General features: G+C 45.5%; 1 protein-coding gene across 1 annotated transcript in view; it reads left to right on the top strand.

Moving 5' to 3' along the window:
• Positions 1–15,802, top strand: part of PAPPA2 (pappalysin 2) — a 210,180-nt gene that overhangs the window by 181,193 nt on the left and 13,185 nt on the right. The window contains exon 21 of the mRNA XM_006907902.1: positions 13,976–13,997. Coding sequence (XP_006907964.1) covers positions 13,976–13,997 — 22 coding nt within the window. The remainder of the gene's footprint in view (positions 1–13,975; positions 13,998–15,802) is intronic.

Genomic DNA, 15,802 nt, shown 5'->3' with positions numbered 1-15,802 from the left:
AATTTCCTTCCTGCAGGAAGATTAAAATTGGGTGCCCATTGGCCTACCTTTGGCTCTGCTTTTTCTGTGAGCATGTGTTTCTTGCAAGTTCATGCCATCCTTCCCAGCAGCCTCCATGTTGGATTACTGTTTCTGATTCTCTCTTCGACCGTTTGCTGGTTCTTTCAAAAAAGAGAGCTGCAGAGGAGGACAGAGGCAGAACGATGTCAGGAGAATTAGGTTCAGATTCTGACTGTACACTTGTTAGCTGTCTGTTGTATCTGCCTGGCTTTGTCTCAGAATTCCTGTGAGAATCAAGTGAAATAGTTGATATGAAGCTATTGTACAAATTGCCAAATAATATAACATATTAGTAATGATATTGCCTACGACATTGTATACATAACTATGTGGAGACAGAGTCTTATGGAAGCAACATATTAAGAATCAAGAAGCAGTCCACTTATACCCAGTGTATGTCTTTATGACTATTATTTATTTCAGGTAGCTGCAGTTAAGCAATGTTTTTGAGGCTTCCCATAAAACTTAGAAAACCTTGTACGGTTTCGAGGGAATTTCAAGTAAATCTCTCCAAATTAGCTGACATTTCTCCTATGTTTTCTTATACATATCCTTGTCAATGCCTGTCATCTCACTTGTCACATTATTTCAAGACTCTGATAGGTCTAACCTTCCAATAGTCTGCAAGCTCCTGAGTGGTAGGCCATGTGTTTTGTTCACTTTCGTAGATGAAAAATCGAGGCCTAATTCTTTAGTGACACCTGGGCCTAGTTCACTAAAGGCAGGGACAGAGAATTGAACTTTGACTTTGGGAGTCTTAAAATGGGAAAAGAAAATGCATCAGTCTTCCAGGAAGCAATGAAAATTAGAGGTAGAAGGTAAACGTAGGAAAGAAAAAGAAGTAGAGACGAGAAACCCTGTCACGCGTAGAATCTGGAGGCCGTGTGGCGGACGCAGTGCGGGTGGCGTCAGGTGGCAGGAGGAGAGCCGGCTGGGTCCGGAGGCAGACGCGAGCTTCAGTCCACATTTCCTGGCAAGTCAGTTCACTGCTCCGAACTTAGGTTCCCTAAGATTTAAAATTAGATGGATGGAATGTATCTTTTAAATTTGTCATACCAGGTTCAGAAAACTTTGAAGACTCAGCTGTGGGGCTGTGGTCTGTGGTCTTTGGAGAAGTCACACCTCAGTAAGATGTGGATCAGGCCGACTTTTCAGGAACAACAGCAAACCTGCTCTTGTTTCTGGGGATTTTTGCCTTCTCCATAGATGTCGACCTTGATGGTACCTGTGTGTCCTGTGTGTGTGTTACCTGTTCAGATTTAGGGCCTTCATGGTTAGCCTTGGTTTCTAACTCACTGGGTGGGTTCCACTTTGGAAATCCGTTGGCACCGTCCTAAGTTGGCATCGGCCCAAGACCAGTCCTGCTTTTGGTTTTACCACCTCCACCTCCATCCTAGCGGTAGTTGGCAAGAGAAGACTCAGACTGGGCAGACATGAGTCAGAACCTGATAAAGGTTGTGCAAGTATCGTATGAGTGTTCAATAAACACTAACTGAGTGTGTGATAAACTAACAGCATTTCATTTATCAGCAATACTGATTGACTTCTGTTATTCAAAGCAAAAGTAAGGCTTTTTTTCCTCCATTATTTATCTTCAAAAGACAGTGACGAGCAATGCATGCATATGTGCATATACGTTGAGAGAGTGAGGGTTCAAGCTGATTTGGAGGAGCATTTGGTAAAAGATGGCTCAGTAAGATTCTCTGGAGCCCCTCTTTAATCATTTTGATATTTGATAGAGAGAGAGAGAGAACAGATCCTTAGATTCTTCCCTTCTCTCTCAATTCTTACATATCAAATCTGACATAACGCCCAAGAATTCACTTTTTTAGCAAATAACCCCAGCTGCTTCTCATGGAGGTGGTCCTCCACTTTGAGAAACACCGGGCAGGGCTACATTAAGACGTGCACAGGTAATTGTAAACACAGCTCGTATCTTGTGGGGGGGGGGCGGGGAAGGAAGATTCCTTTTCCAATAGCTCAATAAGTGAAGAAATCACCTGAAATGAAGTTCAGAAAGGTCGAGGACAGAGATAAAAACGTCTGGCAGACAGTGGTAAAACTGAAATTCTTACAAGCCAGAAAAGACTGAATTGTTTTAATAGTGAAATTTTTTTTTTTTAATTATGGTTCATCATAACGATGGCTGCGTGATTCTGTTCTTAAAACCACCAGCTACAATAAGTGTGAGTGAGACCAACAGAAAACCTGAGTATTTCATTGACTTGTCATCATTTTCACCGTTGATCTGATTCTGTTTTCTCATTAGGTCTGGCTTCCTTAGCCATTAAAAAATAAAGAACATTTGAAGGTAACAAAGGTAATATCAGAAGCTCGATAGTATATACCTTTGGGGGAAATCAAAAGAAATGGAATTTTTAAGCCTAAGAAGAGAAGGATAAAGATTAATGTAGTCAATATTTTCATGTAGTAAATATTTTACATGGAGAAGAGTCAACCATCCCCCAATAAGAACAGAATATGAAACACTGGGCTTAAAAAACTCAATGAACTATTTAAAGTAAATCTGTGTGATAATATCCTGAACATGTCAGAGTTTATACAAGATTATAAAGAGAAGCGTTTAAAAGGCATATGAGTCTTTGGACCATTTTAATGAAATATGTATCGTTCTTGTTCTGACATGGTTAAACATTTTCTACCATCTCAAACACAGAAGATGGTCCGGTGTTCTCTTTCTCTGTGAATCTAGTGTGCCCTGGATTTAAATGTCACGTCAGTATATTGTGCTTTCTTAAAGCAACAGGTAGAGAGATTTTTGTGTACCGTTACCATAAGAGATACTACCGTGATAGGACTTTGTATGGGAGGGATTCGTGAGTGCAAACGCCAGGTTAGGAGGCCTCGGGGACAGGTCTGGCTTAGGCGGAACGGCTGCCTTCACTTACGGTCGGTGGCAGCTTCGTTGCCCTTCGGCATCTGGTCGTCGATACCAGCAGTGCTCCCATCACTAATTCCTTCCATCTGCTACTTCCATTCCTCGGATTCTTTCTTCTGTGTTGTCTTGGACCTCTCGCTTTTGGTATTTATGTTCCAGATGGTAGCCCTGCTCGCTGTGTCCGGGACATGTGCTTCTTGATCACTCACGGGCACTGCCTGGTTTGCTGCTGGAAGTCTGTGGGCTGTGGGGCCGCTCTATAATTCATGAGGTGGAAATGATGGCATGAAAATCAAGCTTTTATTGTACCCTTTTTCCTTGCCCGGAGTTTGAACCAAGAAAGGGTAGAGAGGCACTGGAGTCAGACTAAAAGGTCCCATTCTCAGAGATGTGTTTTATTCCGGGGTGCAGAAAAGCCTGCGTACAGATCTGAGTGGGGGTCAGAGGTCAGGGAGTGGGGTAATACCTGAGCCATCGTGATCATTATGGGCCTGCGCATGATGTGGGGCTCTTTGGGAGAAAAGGCTTCGTCCCTTGTTAGGATTTTGTCCCCTTGTTTTTTTATGACAAGATGTGAGATGATCGATAAATAGATAGATAGATAAAAGTGTCCTTGCTCTTCATATCCGACCACGTGACGCTCTGTGGCAGGGTGGCAGAACCTATCAGTGCAACCGTAAATGGCAGGGGTCTTCATTCTAAAAGGTGAAATGAAAACGTGCTTGTCAGGGACAGTCCAGTGCAGAAGTCCCACATTCCCTGTGGCAGCTAAACTGGGTACAGGTCCTCCTGCAGGAAAGCAGGAAGGGGCATCTTCTCCAGGGTGAAATCCTTTGAGACCCAAGCAACTCAGGCCCACCGAGCTCTGCGAGACTCAGGCCCCCCACATGGTAGCAGTGAGACTTGAGCCCCCAGAGAACCACTGTGGCCCCTGACCAGTGGCAGCAGCATCACCTGGGAATGTGTTAGAGATGCAGGCTCTCGGGACCCACCCTGGGCTTCGGAGTCAGGAACTCTGGTGATGGCGTCCAGGCCCTCCAAGTGGTTCCGACATGCCCTCAGGTTTGAGACCTGCTGGCCTAGCGTTTGAGAAAAATAGCCCATCGGTGACAGTTGTGACAGTATCGTCCGCAGCGATACTAAGGTCTCGTCTCTGATTCCAGCTCTCCTTTCTCTTCCCCTCCGCTTCAGAGTGAAACCTGGTCAGCCACTCTCTTCTCACTTTTGTCTGTAAGATGTGTCTCTGTTCCCACACTTTCCGGGTGCCTTTTCATCCCCAGATAGTCACAAATTAGTTCTAGTAAGTACCCAAGACTTGACCTTCGAAGTGGGACCGGATGGAATTGCTACTCGTCTTTCAAAAAAACGCTCTACCCTGAGTAGATTTTCATAAATTCCTTATTGAACATAGAAAAACGAATCTTTTTTTTTTAATGATATCTATAGACAGAACACCCAAGTTCTATGCCAACTGTGTCGCTCGAGCACCGGGCGACCGCGAAGTTGTCGAACTCCTTTTGTTCTCTTTTTATGTATGTTCCGTCGTTTAAATAACAGCCAACGATTAAACTCTGCCGTATTTCAGCGGTTTGAAAATCAGGTATAACGGTCTTTCATTCCCTGTGTCTCGGGGGACAGATCATATGGGCTTACTTTTCTTTTATGGCCTTGCCAAGTTCCTTAGTATCTGTGGGTGAAAAGGGGTTATAAAAAGAAGGGGGTTGATCACAGTGGGAAGAGTGACGGCCTCACAGCCCATAATGGCACCGCTACTTCCCTTCTGGTCGGGTGGTTGTAGTCCCTATGAATCTAAATCTAAATATGTGTTGGACGTGTTAAAATCCAGAGAAAAAACGAAAATTAGCTTAAGTTGGAGCTGTCTTCCAGGCTCACGGGCTGCCAAATTCCAGTCCCCTGGAGATGTGTTTGCGAATTTCCCCGCCAGCTTTGTTCAGTCGGCACCAGACTGAGAATCTGGGCTCGTCTTCAGGCCCGTCCGGAGCCTCATTCGGGCCGGGCTCCCCTTCAGATCCTCCAGCTGGGACCTCTGAAAGCCCGACTCCCGAATGCTAATCAGGACTAGGTTTTCATTGTGAAAGCAAAAACCATTGTTTTCTTTCCCTTGCTATTTTTTTCTTTTTTGCAAGGGAAACATTAAAAGCACAACCGTGCAAATTGCAAAACCTCATCTAGATAAACAACATTCACGAGAAGCGATGCCTGCCTGAAAGCCCCGTGGAGCCAAGCTGTGACGTCCCGGGGGGCTTTCTAGCAGGCCGCATCTTGCTTCATTTGTCTGGGCCTGCTGGGTGGGCCGCTTTCTCACTCTGTGAATGCTCTTTATGACACGGATTGTCCCTTTTTCTCCTCCCACCACGCCCTTTTTCTGATGTGCTCTGTGCTTTTCCTTATTTTTCTGTCGTTTCGGGTTTTCATTTCCAGCCCAGCCTCGCGAGTAATGTAAATGTTACTTGCCTACCTGCAAACTTGACGTCATAGAAATGCTGCCTTCTTTTTTTCAACGTGGCCGACTTTCCAGGTGCTTCCTGATCATTAGGCTGAGGTCATAAGAATTAGCAACAAGCAAATATAATCAGGTTACATCTATAAAAAAAAATTCTGCTCCTTTCCGCTTTTCTAGGGACTTTGCTCCACTAACATTTCGATCTGTGTTTCTAAAAGGTGTTTTAAATGCGGTCTAGACCTAACTCAGTACATTCGCCGAGACTATACTTAAGTTCTGTACCACACAGATTAGTCTACCACTTACCACCATGTTCCCGTCTATAATGCCGTCCTTAAATAGTCACATAGACAGGCTCTTTTAGAAAGTTCATATAATTTGAATCGTTTCTAATTCATCCTACTAAAAGAGATATTCCTTTAAGAGAAATTCTTGTAGCAAGTGCTTCTGATAATGAGCGGGTGCTAGCGAGATAGTCTATTAAGTTTCTTTCGCTTTATTTTTTAAAGTTTACAGAGCATGTGCATCTATTTGTGTGTCTGTTCTTCTAACTAACCCGACAGTGAGAGATGAAAAAGAAGAGGGCGAGGCTCTGACATGGATTTTGCAGTGATTCGCAAACTGCGGCAAACGGTGTGGACAGATAGAAACGATGCACGTTTCAGCTGTCGACTAATGAGTTACATCTCAGCTCCCCCTTATTAGCTATATCCTTGTGCAATATTTTTAAACTTAATTTTAATTCTATAAAAGTAATACAGGTACCGAGTTTTCAAAGCCAGCGAGCACCTGTAGGTTTATCTGGAAGACCAGTCATGTCTGTTTCTCTGCTGTCTAACCTCAGTGCGAGGAGCGAGATGGGCAGTAACGAGTGGAAAACCGTGTCTGTGATCGACCTTTGATAGGGATGAGACTCGAATATATACATTGGCTGTGGGTCGTAATCCGGTCGACAGGTTGGCGACCCAAGGTGGAGGGCATAGAAGAGACTACAGATGCCGTTGCCTCTGGGTCGGGCGGGGAGGCGGCCCCAGCGACTGAAGATAAAGACTGCAGAGCCGCAGGTGGGATGCAGAGGGAGGCAGGGAGCTCGCGCGCCACGGTTTCTAATTTCTCTGCGCAGACGTGCCCCGGGTCTCAGGAGATGGCAACTTCGTCCTTCCAGTTGCTTAGGACAGAGTTCCTGGTGTCATGTTATCCCCTCTCTTTCTCTGACCCTCCACATCCAATTCATCAGGTGATCCCTCTAGATCTACCTTTAAAATATATCCGTAATCCAGTCACCATCTCAACTCCTGCCACCTTGTCCTCCGGGACCTGGGTCACTGCAGTAGCCTCCTGACGCTGTTCTCATGACTAGCCTGCCTCACCGCGGTCTGTTCTCCACACAACGGCTAATGGGTCCTGTAAAAATGTAAGTGAAGTCCCAGCATCCCTCTGCTACACTCCTCCAGTGATTTCTCACGTCGCTCAGAGTAAAAGCCAGTCTGTACCGTGGCTTAAGCAGCCTTCCCAATGTCCCCTCTCCGATCATTTGATGGAAAATTATAACTGTCCTTCCTCATTCTCTGCCTCTCCCCCAATGCATAGCGCTCCCTGACGCTGTCCTTTTCCCCACCGCATGGAACTTTATTCCTTTAATTCACTGTTACATCTCAAGTCCTTAGGACAATGATACAGTGTCTGGCACCTGGTAGATGCTCAATAAATATTTTTTGAGTGAATGAATGAGATAGGAAGGTGAGGGCAGCCACAGACTGCGGAGTGTTGGCAGCGGGGTGACCATTTTAAGAAGCGGATTGATTACTGTGGGGAAAAGGGGAATTTGCTAACTTGTGAGGAGTAAAAAGATTGCTGAGACCCTGAGTTTTATGACTCCTTTTAGAGTCTTTTCTACCAAATGCTTTTTCATTTGTTCCTGTTGAGTCTACGGTTAGCACGGCCTTGAGCTGGGACCTTGGGGATGGGCGAGGTTTGGACTCCCAGGATCTCTTGAACTCTTTGAAGCTATTTGCACGCTGAAGGGAGGAAGCTTCGTTCCACACCTCGCCTTTCTTCTCCTCGGGTACGTGACCTTGATCGAAGTCATTTACCTTCCACGGGAAAATAACAGCTCCCTTGGTTGACTTATCACGTTCTTTTGCTCTCAAATGAGATAACGTCTGTGATAGCGTTTGTAGCGTTTGTAGACACTAAAATGCTACATGCACATTTGGAATTATCGTCGTGATTATCATCCCTGGGAGACATCTTCCTAAGCAAGGCTGGGCTGAGCCATGGCGACACTAAGTGAGCGTCACATCCTACACGCTGGCCGTCAGCGTTCTGACCGAGGCAGCTGCTGGGCGGCACCCATGGACCGCTGTAGCGAGAATCGGTGAGAAGTAGAGCCTCTGCTTATCTCTTTTCCACTGAGTCTGATTCCTTTCAGGTCTACAGCTTTAAGCTGGTTTTGTGTCTCTTAGGGTGCACCTGTCCATGTGCAGGCACTCACCCTGGACACCCGAACCTTGTGTACGGGGCCGACCACAGCTCAGCTCCAAGGCTTGCCTGGCAGCAGCCCAGCCCAGCACCTCGGGGAACCACCCTTCACAAGCTCCCCGTCAGGAGGGTGCCCACCCTCTGTAGAAGCTACAAACCGCCACCTTCTTTTTCCTTTATTTCATCCAACAAAGTCACAAGAACAAGAGAGAAAATGGTCCCTCCAATGCTTAACCAAACTAAAAATAAATAAATAAATAAAAATAGAAATAAAGTAAAACAAACAAACAAACAAATCCCCAAACCAGGCAACTCTTTTGAAAACAGACTCAGTACCCTCAGTCCAGGGACCCTAAGTCAGCCTTCTGTTCCCCCAGGAGCGTCTCCAGGGCCTCTTTGGCCTTATACGTTGTTTTCCTTCCTGTGTAAGATCAGTAATGAGGACTCGGCAGGAGAGAGACTCAGGCGGGTCAGGAGGCGCGAGGGGCTCTTGTCGGGCTCGTTTTCCACAGCCTAACTCGCCCGCGACGTACTTCTTAGGATGAAGTCGGCTGCGGATCCGACCCACGGTGACGTTTCCGACGAGCGAGGCTGGAGCCACGAGCAGGCTTCCCGCAGCTCAGCGCCTGCGTGTTTCCTTCCACACGCACACGCACACGCACACGCACTCGCACTCGCACTCACACAGGCACACGCAGCCGCACACACCAGGGCTCCTCATCGAGAGCAGATGTCGCTGCCCCCTGTGCCAGCCACGTGTCGTGCGTGGCATCTTCTTCTGTTCGGCTCCTGGCAACTGTGTTTTTCTTTTCTTCTCTCCTCCCTCCGCTTCCCACCCCCTTTTCCTACCCCCTACACCCACCGCATGTGCAAATGCCCTCCTGATCCATGCTGGGCCAGCCTCATATTTTTGTTGTTGTTATTGTTATTGCAAACATGAGATGCTTCCAAAGCTGGAAAAAAACAAAAAGAAAAGAGAAGAGAAAAAGAAACCACAGCAGCCCCCAAAGAAAACATGTTCTAACCCAGGAATGTACAATACTGCATGCATGGCAAGCCTCTTCCCACCTCTCCAAGCTCAGCTACAGAATCTAGGGCTCCAGATTCCAACACATGAAAAAACAAACTCATCCAGCTTTTTTTTTTTTTTTTTCTTGGTATGCGCCTCAGACCATTTCTCAATCTGAAAGCTTGCTGCTCCCCCCGATGGCTAGGTTTGTAGGAGTGTCCCAGCCTCCTTTCCCGACTTACATCATGGTTACTAAACTACGATCACTCCATTTATTCAGGGCCATCTGTTCATTTCTTCATTTAAAATAATACTTACTAAGTGCCTACTCTGTGTCAAGATTACACAAATGAATAAGGAGTTCCCGGCACGGGGTATGCAGTAGAGGTAAAAGATTAAATTGCTACCCCATGAATACTAACACAAAGATATGAACTAAGGTACATGGGAGCACAGAGAATTAAGCAAATAACTTGCCTTGGTTATATGGAGAAGAGCTTGTAGAGGGGTAACTGTTTGAAGTGCGTTTTGAAAGATAAATGGGAACAAAGATGCGAAAGAAGATGCGAAAAGAGATGGCATGATGCCATCCTCAAATTTTCCTGTAATAATGCTGCATAACAAATAACCCCCAAATATCGATGTCTTATATAGCAAAAGTTATTTCTCATTTATGCATCCGTAGGTTGACTAAAGTGGTTCTGTTTTAGGTTGTGGGTTGGGTTCAGGCATACTTGATGTGTCTGAAAAGCCACGTTCATACATTCAAAACCTCTGGTTGAGTGTAGCATTGTTACACGCACTCACGCTCCATTGGTCAGGGCAAACCACATGGCTAGGTCCAATTGGTAAGAAGGGGAATTGTCGTCTGCTGATATTGAAGTCGTGGCAAAGGAAGAGAGAGAATGAAAGGAACTGTGGACATATAAGAGCACCTGCCGGTCAGCCTCCTTGGTCATAGACATTCGTTAGATTCACTCCACCTTACCCAGCTCACCCTAAAAGCCTTATCCAGTCAAAACATCACTCTTGAAATCCAGACTATCGTGATTTACATCAGGTTGCCAGGTAGCTTCTCTTAGTCTGGAGTCTGCTGTGCTTTGTCCACTGGGTGCGTGGAAGGCAGAGAATCACAAGTGGAGCAGAAACAAGATAACTAAAATAAACACCCGCCTTCGAGGAGCATAATGAGGAACGTAACAGTCACTGGTCCACAGCGATTCCGAAATCCCTCGGAGGAAAGTTGCAAAACCCCCTACTCCAAGAGTAGGGAGTGCTTCTCATAGCTTTGGATTAATCCCTGGGTATAGCTCCCAGGTCTGTTGATCTTCATGGCTCTCGGCTCTGCTGTCTTGGAAGTTGTCCCTTTTTCGTTACCCTCTTGAGTCACAAAAAGAGAGTGTTGGAGGACATCCCCCTGTTGGAAGCTAAGTAGCTTTCTCAGCCTGCTTTCTCCTGGTGGAACATAGCGGACCCAAAATGCTTTTTTTTTTGTTCTTTAACAGTAAGTCTCTTTTAACTCAAGATGATGGTACTTTTGGCAATTTGACTCTTACCCACTTTATTGGTTTTATGTTTATTTAACTTCAAATTTATTTAAAGTCAAATCCATATTCCAAGAGCTATCCTCACAAGTGTTTTCAAGATGTTTCTCTTTCTAAAGATTTAATTATAGGTATTCTGAGTTTATGAGGCTCCTCTGGGACAAAGTCTTTAATCTCTCTTTCTATGTCACTTTGTTCAGCTGCAAGGCTCTCCTAGGTGCCACTTTAATTCAACTAAAATTCTTAACAAATGAGGCAACGGTCCACCCTTTGATTTAGTCTTTGCCTGAGGTTAAGCCTTAACTTCAGTCTTAGAAAGCCTTTCTAGCACTAAGCATTATTCAGTTTCATCTTTCGCAGGTTGGAGATGAGAAACAGCTTTGTTTTCCAGCACTACACGTCCTGGAATCTCTAGTGCTCTGCGTTCCCGGCCAGTTCCGCTGGCGAGGCAGCCTCGAGGTCATCTGCGCTCATCTCTTCTCACACTGCCTTCTCAAAGGAAGGTAGTGACCACTAACTCGCCCTAGTAATATTCCTCTTTAAGTCCTCTTTACCCAAAGCCAACAGGTTGCTAAGTCGGTTTTCTGAACTGCAAATCGTAACGGTTAACAGAGCTTCCCTCCCAGCTGCGGGAAATATTTCATCGGATACTTTGCCACTGCATAATGAGCCATTTCATTTTTACAGCTACCTAGCACAGTTCCTTTCCGATGCACTATTCTAGAACGAATGCCACGCATTTTAGATTTTTCTATGGCAGCACCCTGCTTCTGATACCAATTTCTGTATTATTCAGATGTTGCTATGACAACGTCATATAATAAATGACCACCCGTAACCGGTGGCATATCACAGCAAGGACTATCGGTCTGTTCAGCAAAGCTGGTCTTGGGGAGCATGAACAGGTATGGAGTGATTTTGAGGTTACAGAGCTAAGCGAGGGTGGATCGCTCGGGCTCTCGTGTGCCAAGTCAGCGAGTTCGGACTTTATCCTGTAGCCAGTGTCGATCCAGTGGAAGCTTATAAATACAATACGAATTAATCAGGATAGGCCGTGGCCACACACTAACCCTGACATCTCAGTCACTTAACGTGACAAAGGATGCAGTTCTCACTCACAAGAAGTCTGCTGCAACTCTCTAGAGCACACATCCATCTCTTCTATCTTATTCCTCCGTCCTCTCAAAATGTGGAACCCGGGGCGGCCTCCAAAGAGGTAGAGAAGGAATAGGGAGGGAGGCCAGGAACTCTGAGTCCCTTGCATCAGAAGTAGAGCATCATTTGTGCTGACCTTCCCACTCACCGGCACGTCGTCTCAAGCCACTACAGGTGAGTCAGGGAAGCTTAAGGAAACATACAGATATCAGGTGTGCATTAAGTATGTCTGTCATAGAGAAAAGGTGATAGGACTTACATTTTAAGAAGAAAATCGTGGTGGCAAATTTGGACCATGAGAGTCAGCACCTTACTGTCTCTCATCTTTCCACTGACAGCCAAGTGGAAAGAGAAGAGATAGAAGAGGCTGAATAGAAAACCATTTCTGCGGTAGAATGATGACATTCGGATGCTGGGCGTGATAACGAGAGAGGAGTTGAAGATGAAGTTAACTAGTTTGGAGGAGAGTGCAGATGACGACCCCGTGGGCTTGCCTCTTACGCTCGTGTCTCGGTTGGCTGTGAGATAAGCTTAGCCAACAACCGATCGACACATAATGCTTAAACACCTGGTTCCTGTCTATGCAGTCGGAAGTGTGTGTCATTTATGTTTTTGTCGGTGTGCCTATTTCGAATGTCCAGTTAGAGCAGTTTCTAGAAGGCAGGGGGCATGTTTAATTCTTCTTTGCTTTACCCATCTCCCACGATCAAGTTTAATATTAAACGTTCCATAAATAGTCAATATAGTCACATTTGGCTAACTGATACTCATTTGATTCTCTTCTTTGACTGCTCCTGGCATATATTTTTTGGTAAATTGGTTATGCATCGAATATGGAATATTGAGGTTCAAAAGTAGAGTGAGTACTTTATTTTAAATTTACTTTTTAATTAGAGAAACCAAGTAGTAAATTGAATGTGCATTATCCAGATGTGGATGATCCTAAACAAATAGAGATGAAACTCACTCCCCGATGAGGCCCTTCCCTTCGTGCTGGTTTGGAAGTTTGAAATGTTTACATTTAATTTTTACCTCTGTTGCTCATTCCTCAAGTGACCTTGGGACATGGCCCTTTGTCTCATTTTCCCCATCAGTGGAATATGGGTAATCATATTAATCTGCCTCACCAGGCAATGCGAGGACTAATTAAAAATGAGATTAGATTCAGCTGAAGTCTTTCTAATGGGAGAAACATTAAACTTGGTGGTGCACGTCTGCAGAGCTGCTGGATTTCGGGGGATGCTCTCTGGCCAAGGAGCCACTTAGGACCCTGAAGACACTGTGGCTGAGTTGAGAGTGCCTGCGGTCTGCCCAGCTTGTTGGCCGGCTTCACCTGTCCTGGTTTCATGCCTTGCATGCCCAGTGTGAGGGCCAGACCCACCCAGAATTGCCTAGAAACTGAGTAGCAGAAGCAAGTGACTTTGTACCTCTTTGGGCTCCCTGTGACGGCCGCTTCCAGCCTGTCCTCCTCCTCTTACCTTCTTTCACATTCCCTCTTTTCAGATAGGATCTCTGGGGATTCTTTGGGTTGACAAATCAGTAAAAATAGCTGAATTAAGGAAGTCGCTAAATGAGACGTGTGTGATTCTGCTCAGGCTACTATGACAAAATACCGTAGACTGGGTGACATAAACAATGAACACATTTCTTTTTCACAGTTCTGGAGGCTGAGAAGTCCCAGATGAAGGTGCCGTTTCCTGGTGAGGGCTCTCTTCCAGGTGTACAGATGGCCACCTTCTTACCGTGTCGTCACATGACAGAGAGAGGGGAAGCTACAATGTCCCTTCTTAAAAAGACATGAATCCCATCACAAGGGCCTTACTCTCATGATATCCTGTAAACTTAACTACCTCCCAAAGGCCTTACCTCCAAATACCATCATCCTGGGAGTTGGGCTTTAGTATATGCATTTGCGGGGGACACAGTTCAATCCATAGCAATATGTGTTTTGCTCATGTTTATTTCACCTGGGCAAAAAAAAATGCCCTGATACAGAGAACTAGATGTGCCAGCTTTATTTAATAAGTGGCTACCGCCACTGTGTAATTTTTGGGGGTGCTACGTATGCTCCTATTTCTCCCCCAAATACTCGTCTCCCCCGTGGGGCTCCAAAGTCCCAAACTTGCCAAAGTTAAAGTCATTTTTTTGCCTCACTATTCTTTTATTTAGTTGCAGATACGTATTTGTATTGACCCCCCAGTATGTGAGCTGTTTTCCAGAAGCATAGGAGGATGTGCAGATATTATGGCAGGGATGTGTACATTGGTTAGGGGGTTATCAGAGAGAGCAGAGTTCCTTGTGGAGGTGGGGACAATGGGAGCAAAAAAAGACCAGAGGATTAAAAACAATTACAGTGTTGCTGATCCTCAACTATCAACAACAGGACACGAGAGAGATGATGAGGAGTTCGCATAACTTTGTGTGTTTTGCCTGTATTATTATGTATTTTGCCTGCTTAGGGCTATGGTATATATTGTCATTCTGTCTCATATGAATGGTTGGATTCTGGGATTGCTGATCGTAGTTCAGAGAGAGGAAAAATGACTGGGTTATCCAGTAGCTACTCCTGGGCGAGCTGTTCTCCACCTTCACAGACAGGGAACTCTCAGTAGAGTATTCAAGCTCACTACACTCAGGAAACAAACAAAAAAATTGCTCCTGGTCTCATAGTATACTTAATAACTTGATTGAGTGTTCGTTGTATGCCAGGCGCATCCTCTGAGGGATCATCACCATCATTATTATCATTCCTGTGTTACTGATGAGGAAACGGAGGGGCCGAGTTTACGTTCACTTATGGGACTAGTAAATGAACCCTGGCGCTCTGATCCTGGAGTCCCTGTTCTTAAACTGGAAAGAAGTTGAAAAACAAATAAACAACGCATCAACTAGGAATGCGGGGCTTTTAGAAAACTCGACGGAGAGAAGACCACGGGATGCTGGCCACCTGTTAGGACACCTCCCCGGGCTTTGCAAGCTTGAAGCCACAGAACGAGGAGGCGTGCCAGGGAACCCTGCCTCCGCCAGGATCGGAGATCAAGGAAAGGAGACCGGAGAACATGTGAAACAGATGCAGCCTCTCCGTGGATGAGTGACTAAGACACACAGACAAGCATCCCGTAGATAAAGGGAATGTAAACAAGGCACTTGCACAGAGAATAGGTTCCATATGGGTGAAAGTGAGACCGAATGACCGACCAATTAACGGACAACAGAACAGCCGGGCCGACAAACCCAGGATGGCGTGACAGGTTGAGGACGAGAACCACAACAATCAGCCACCCAACTGGAGCTGTTCATGGAGCGGGAACTAAAAATTAGACCGGGGCTGAAAGAAACAAGACTATTGGCAAGAAAATATTCTAGAATAAACATGACACCTCCCTCCTGCCATTCCTCATCTCAGCTGGGCCTGGATATTACTGGGGGTGGTAAAATAGTCGTGTCTAAGAGTTGGGGGAAAGCCTGGCAGGAATCAGACAGGAGAGAAAGTGTGTGGACCTGCCGGGCCTATGTTTATAGGGAAACAGAAAATGTGTACAGCGTCTCACTGTGAGGTAGGCAGGGTTTATTGACTGATCAGGCTCCATTTCCCACAACCCAGTCCTTAGATTTAGTAAGGATTCTTTCTAGCTATTTTTTAATGAGCAGATTTTTTGAGAAAAGCTTCATATGATTCGAATAGTCAAAATGTCATAGATAAACCTTCATCTCCGTTGATCTTCTACCCAAACATGACCATTCTCCAGGTCCTGACAACTTTCCTTCAAATTCCCCCTCCCGTCTGCTCTTTTTGGTTCCATATTATAGGCAGCCAATTCTGTTCTTCTCAGTTCATGTCTGCTTGAGATCAACTTCTCCCTGCCCCGCCCCTTTTTTTTGCAATTTCTCCCTGCTCTTGATCCTTCCATTTCTCTCCTGGACCTTCCCCACTGTCCCCAGATTCAGCCTTTGAAGCGCAAATTTTATATTGTGTTCTGCTCAAAACAAACAAACAAACAAACAAACAAACAAAAGCAACCCTTCAATGGCTCCTTCTTGTCTTCGGGATGAGGACTAGATTCCTCTGGCTGGAGATTTTGACCTAGTTCCAATCGCGGGCCGTTAATCCTCGAGGCAGGAAAAAAAACACAGATACACAGATGCATCTTCTCCTTTTCCATCTGAAATCTTGTTTACGTGTGCCCTCC

The sequence above is a fragment of the Pteropus alecto genome, unplaced genomic scaffold, assembly GCF_000325575.1.
Source record: "Pteropus alecto unplaced genomic scaffold, ASM32557v1 scaffold101, whole genome shotgun sequence".
Classification (NCBI taxonomy): Eukaryota; Metazoa; Chordata; class Mammalia; order Chiroptera; family Pteropodidae; genus Pteropus; species Pteropus alecto.
Note: the sequence above shows the minus strand (reverse complement) of the source record. Positions and strands in the feature narration are given on the sequence as shown.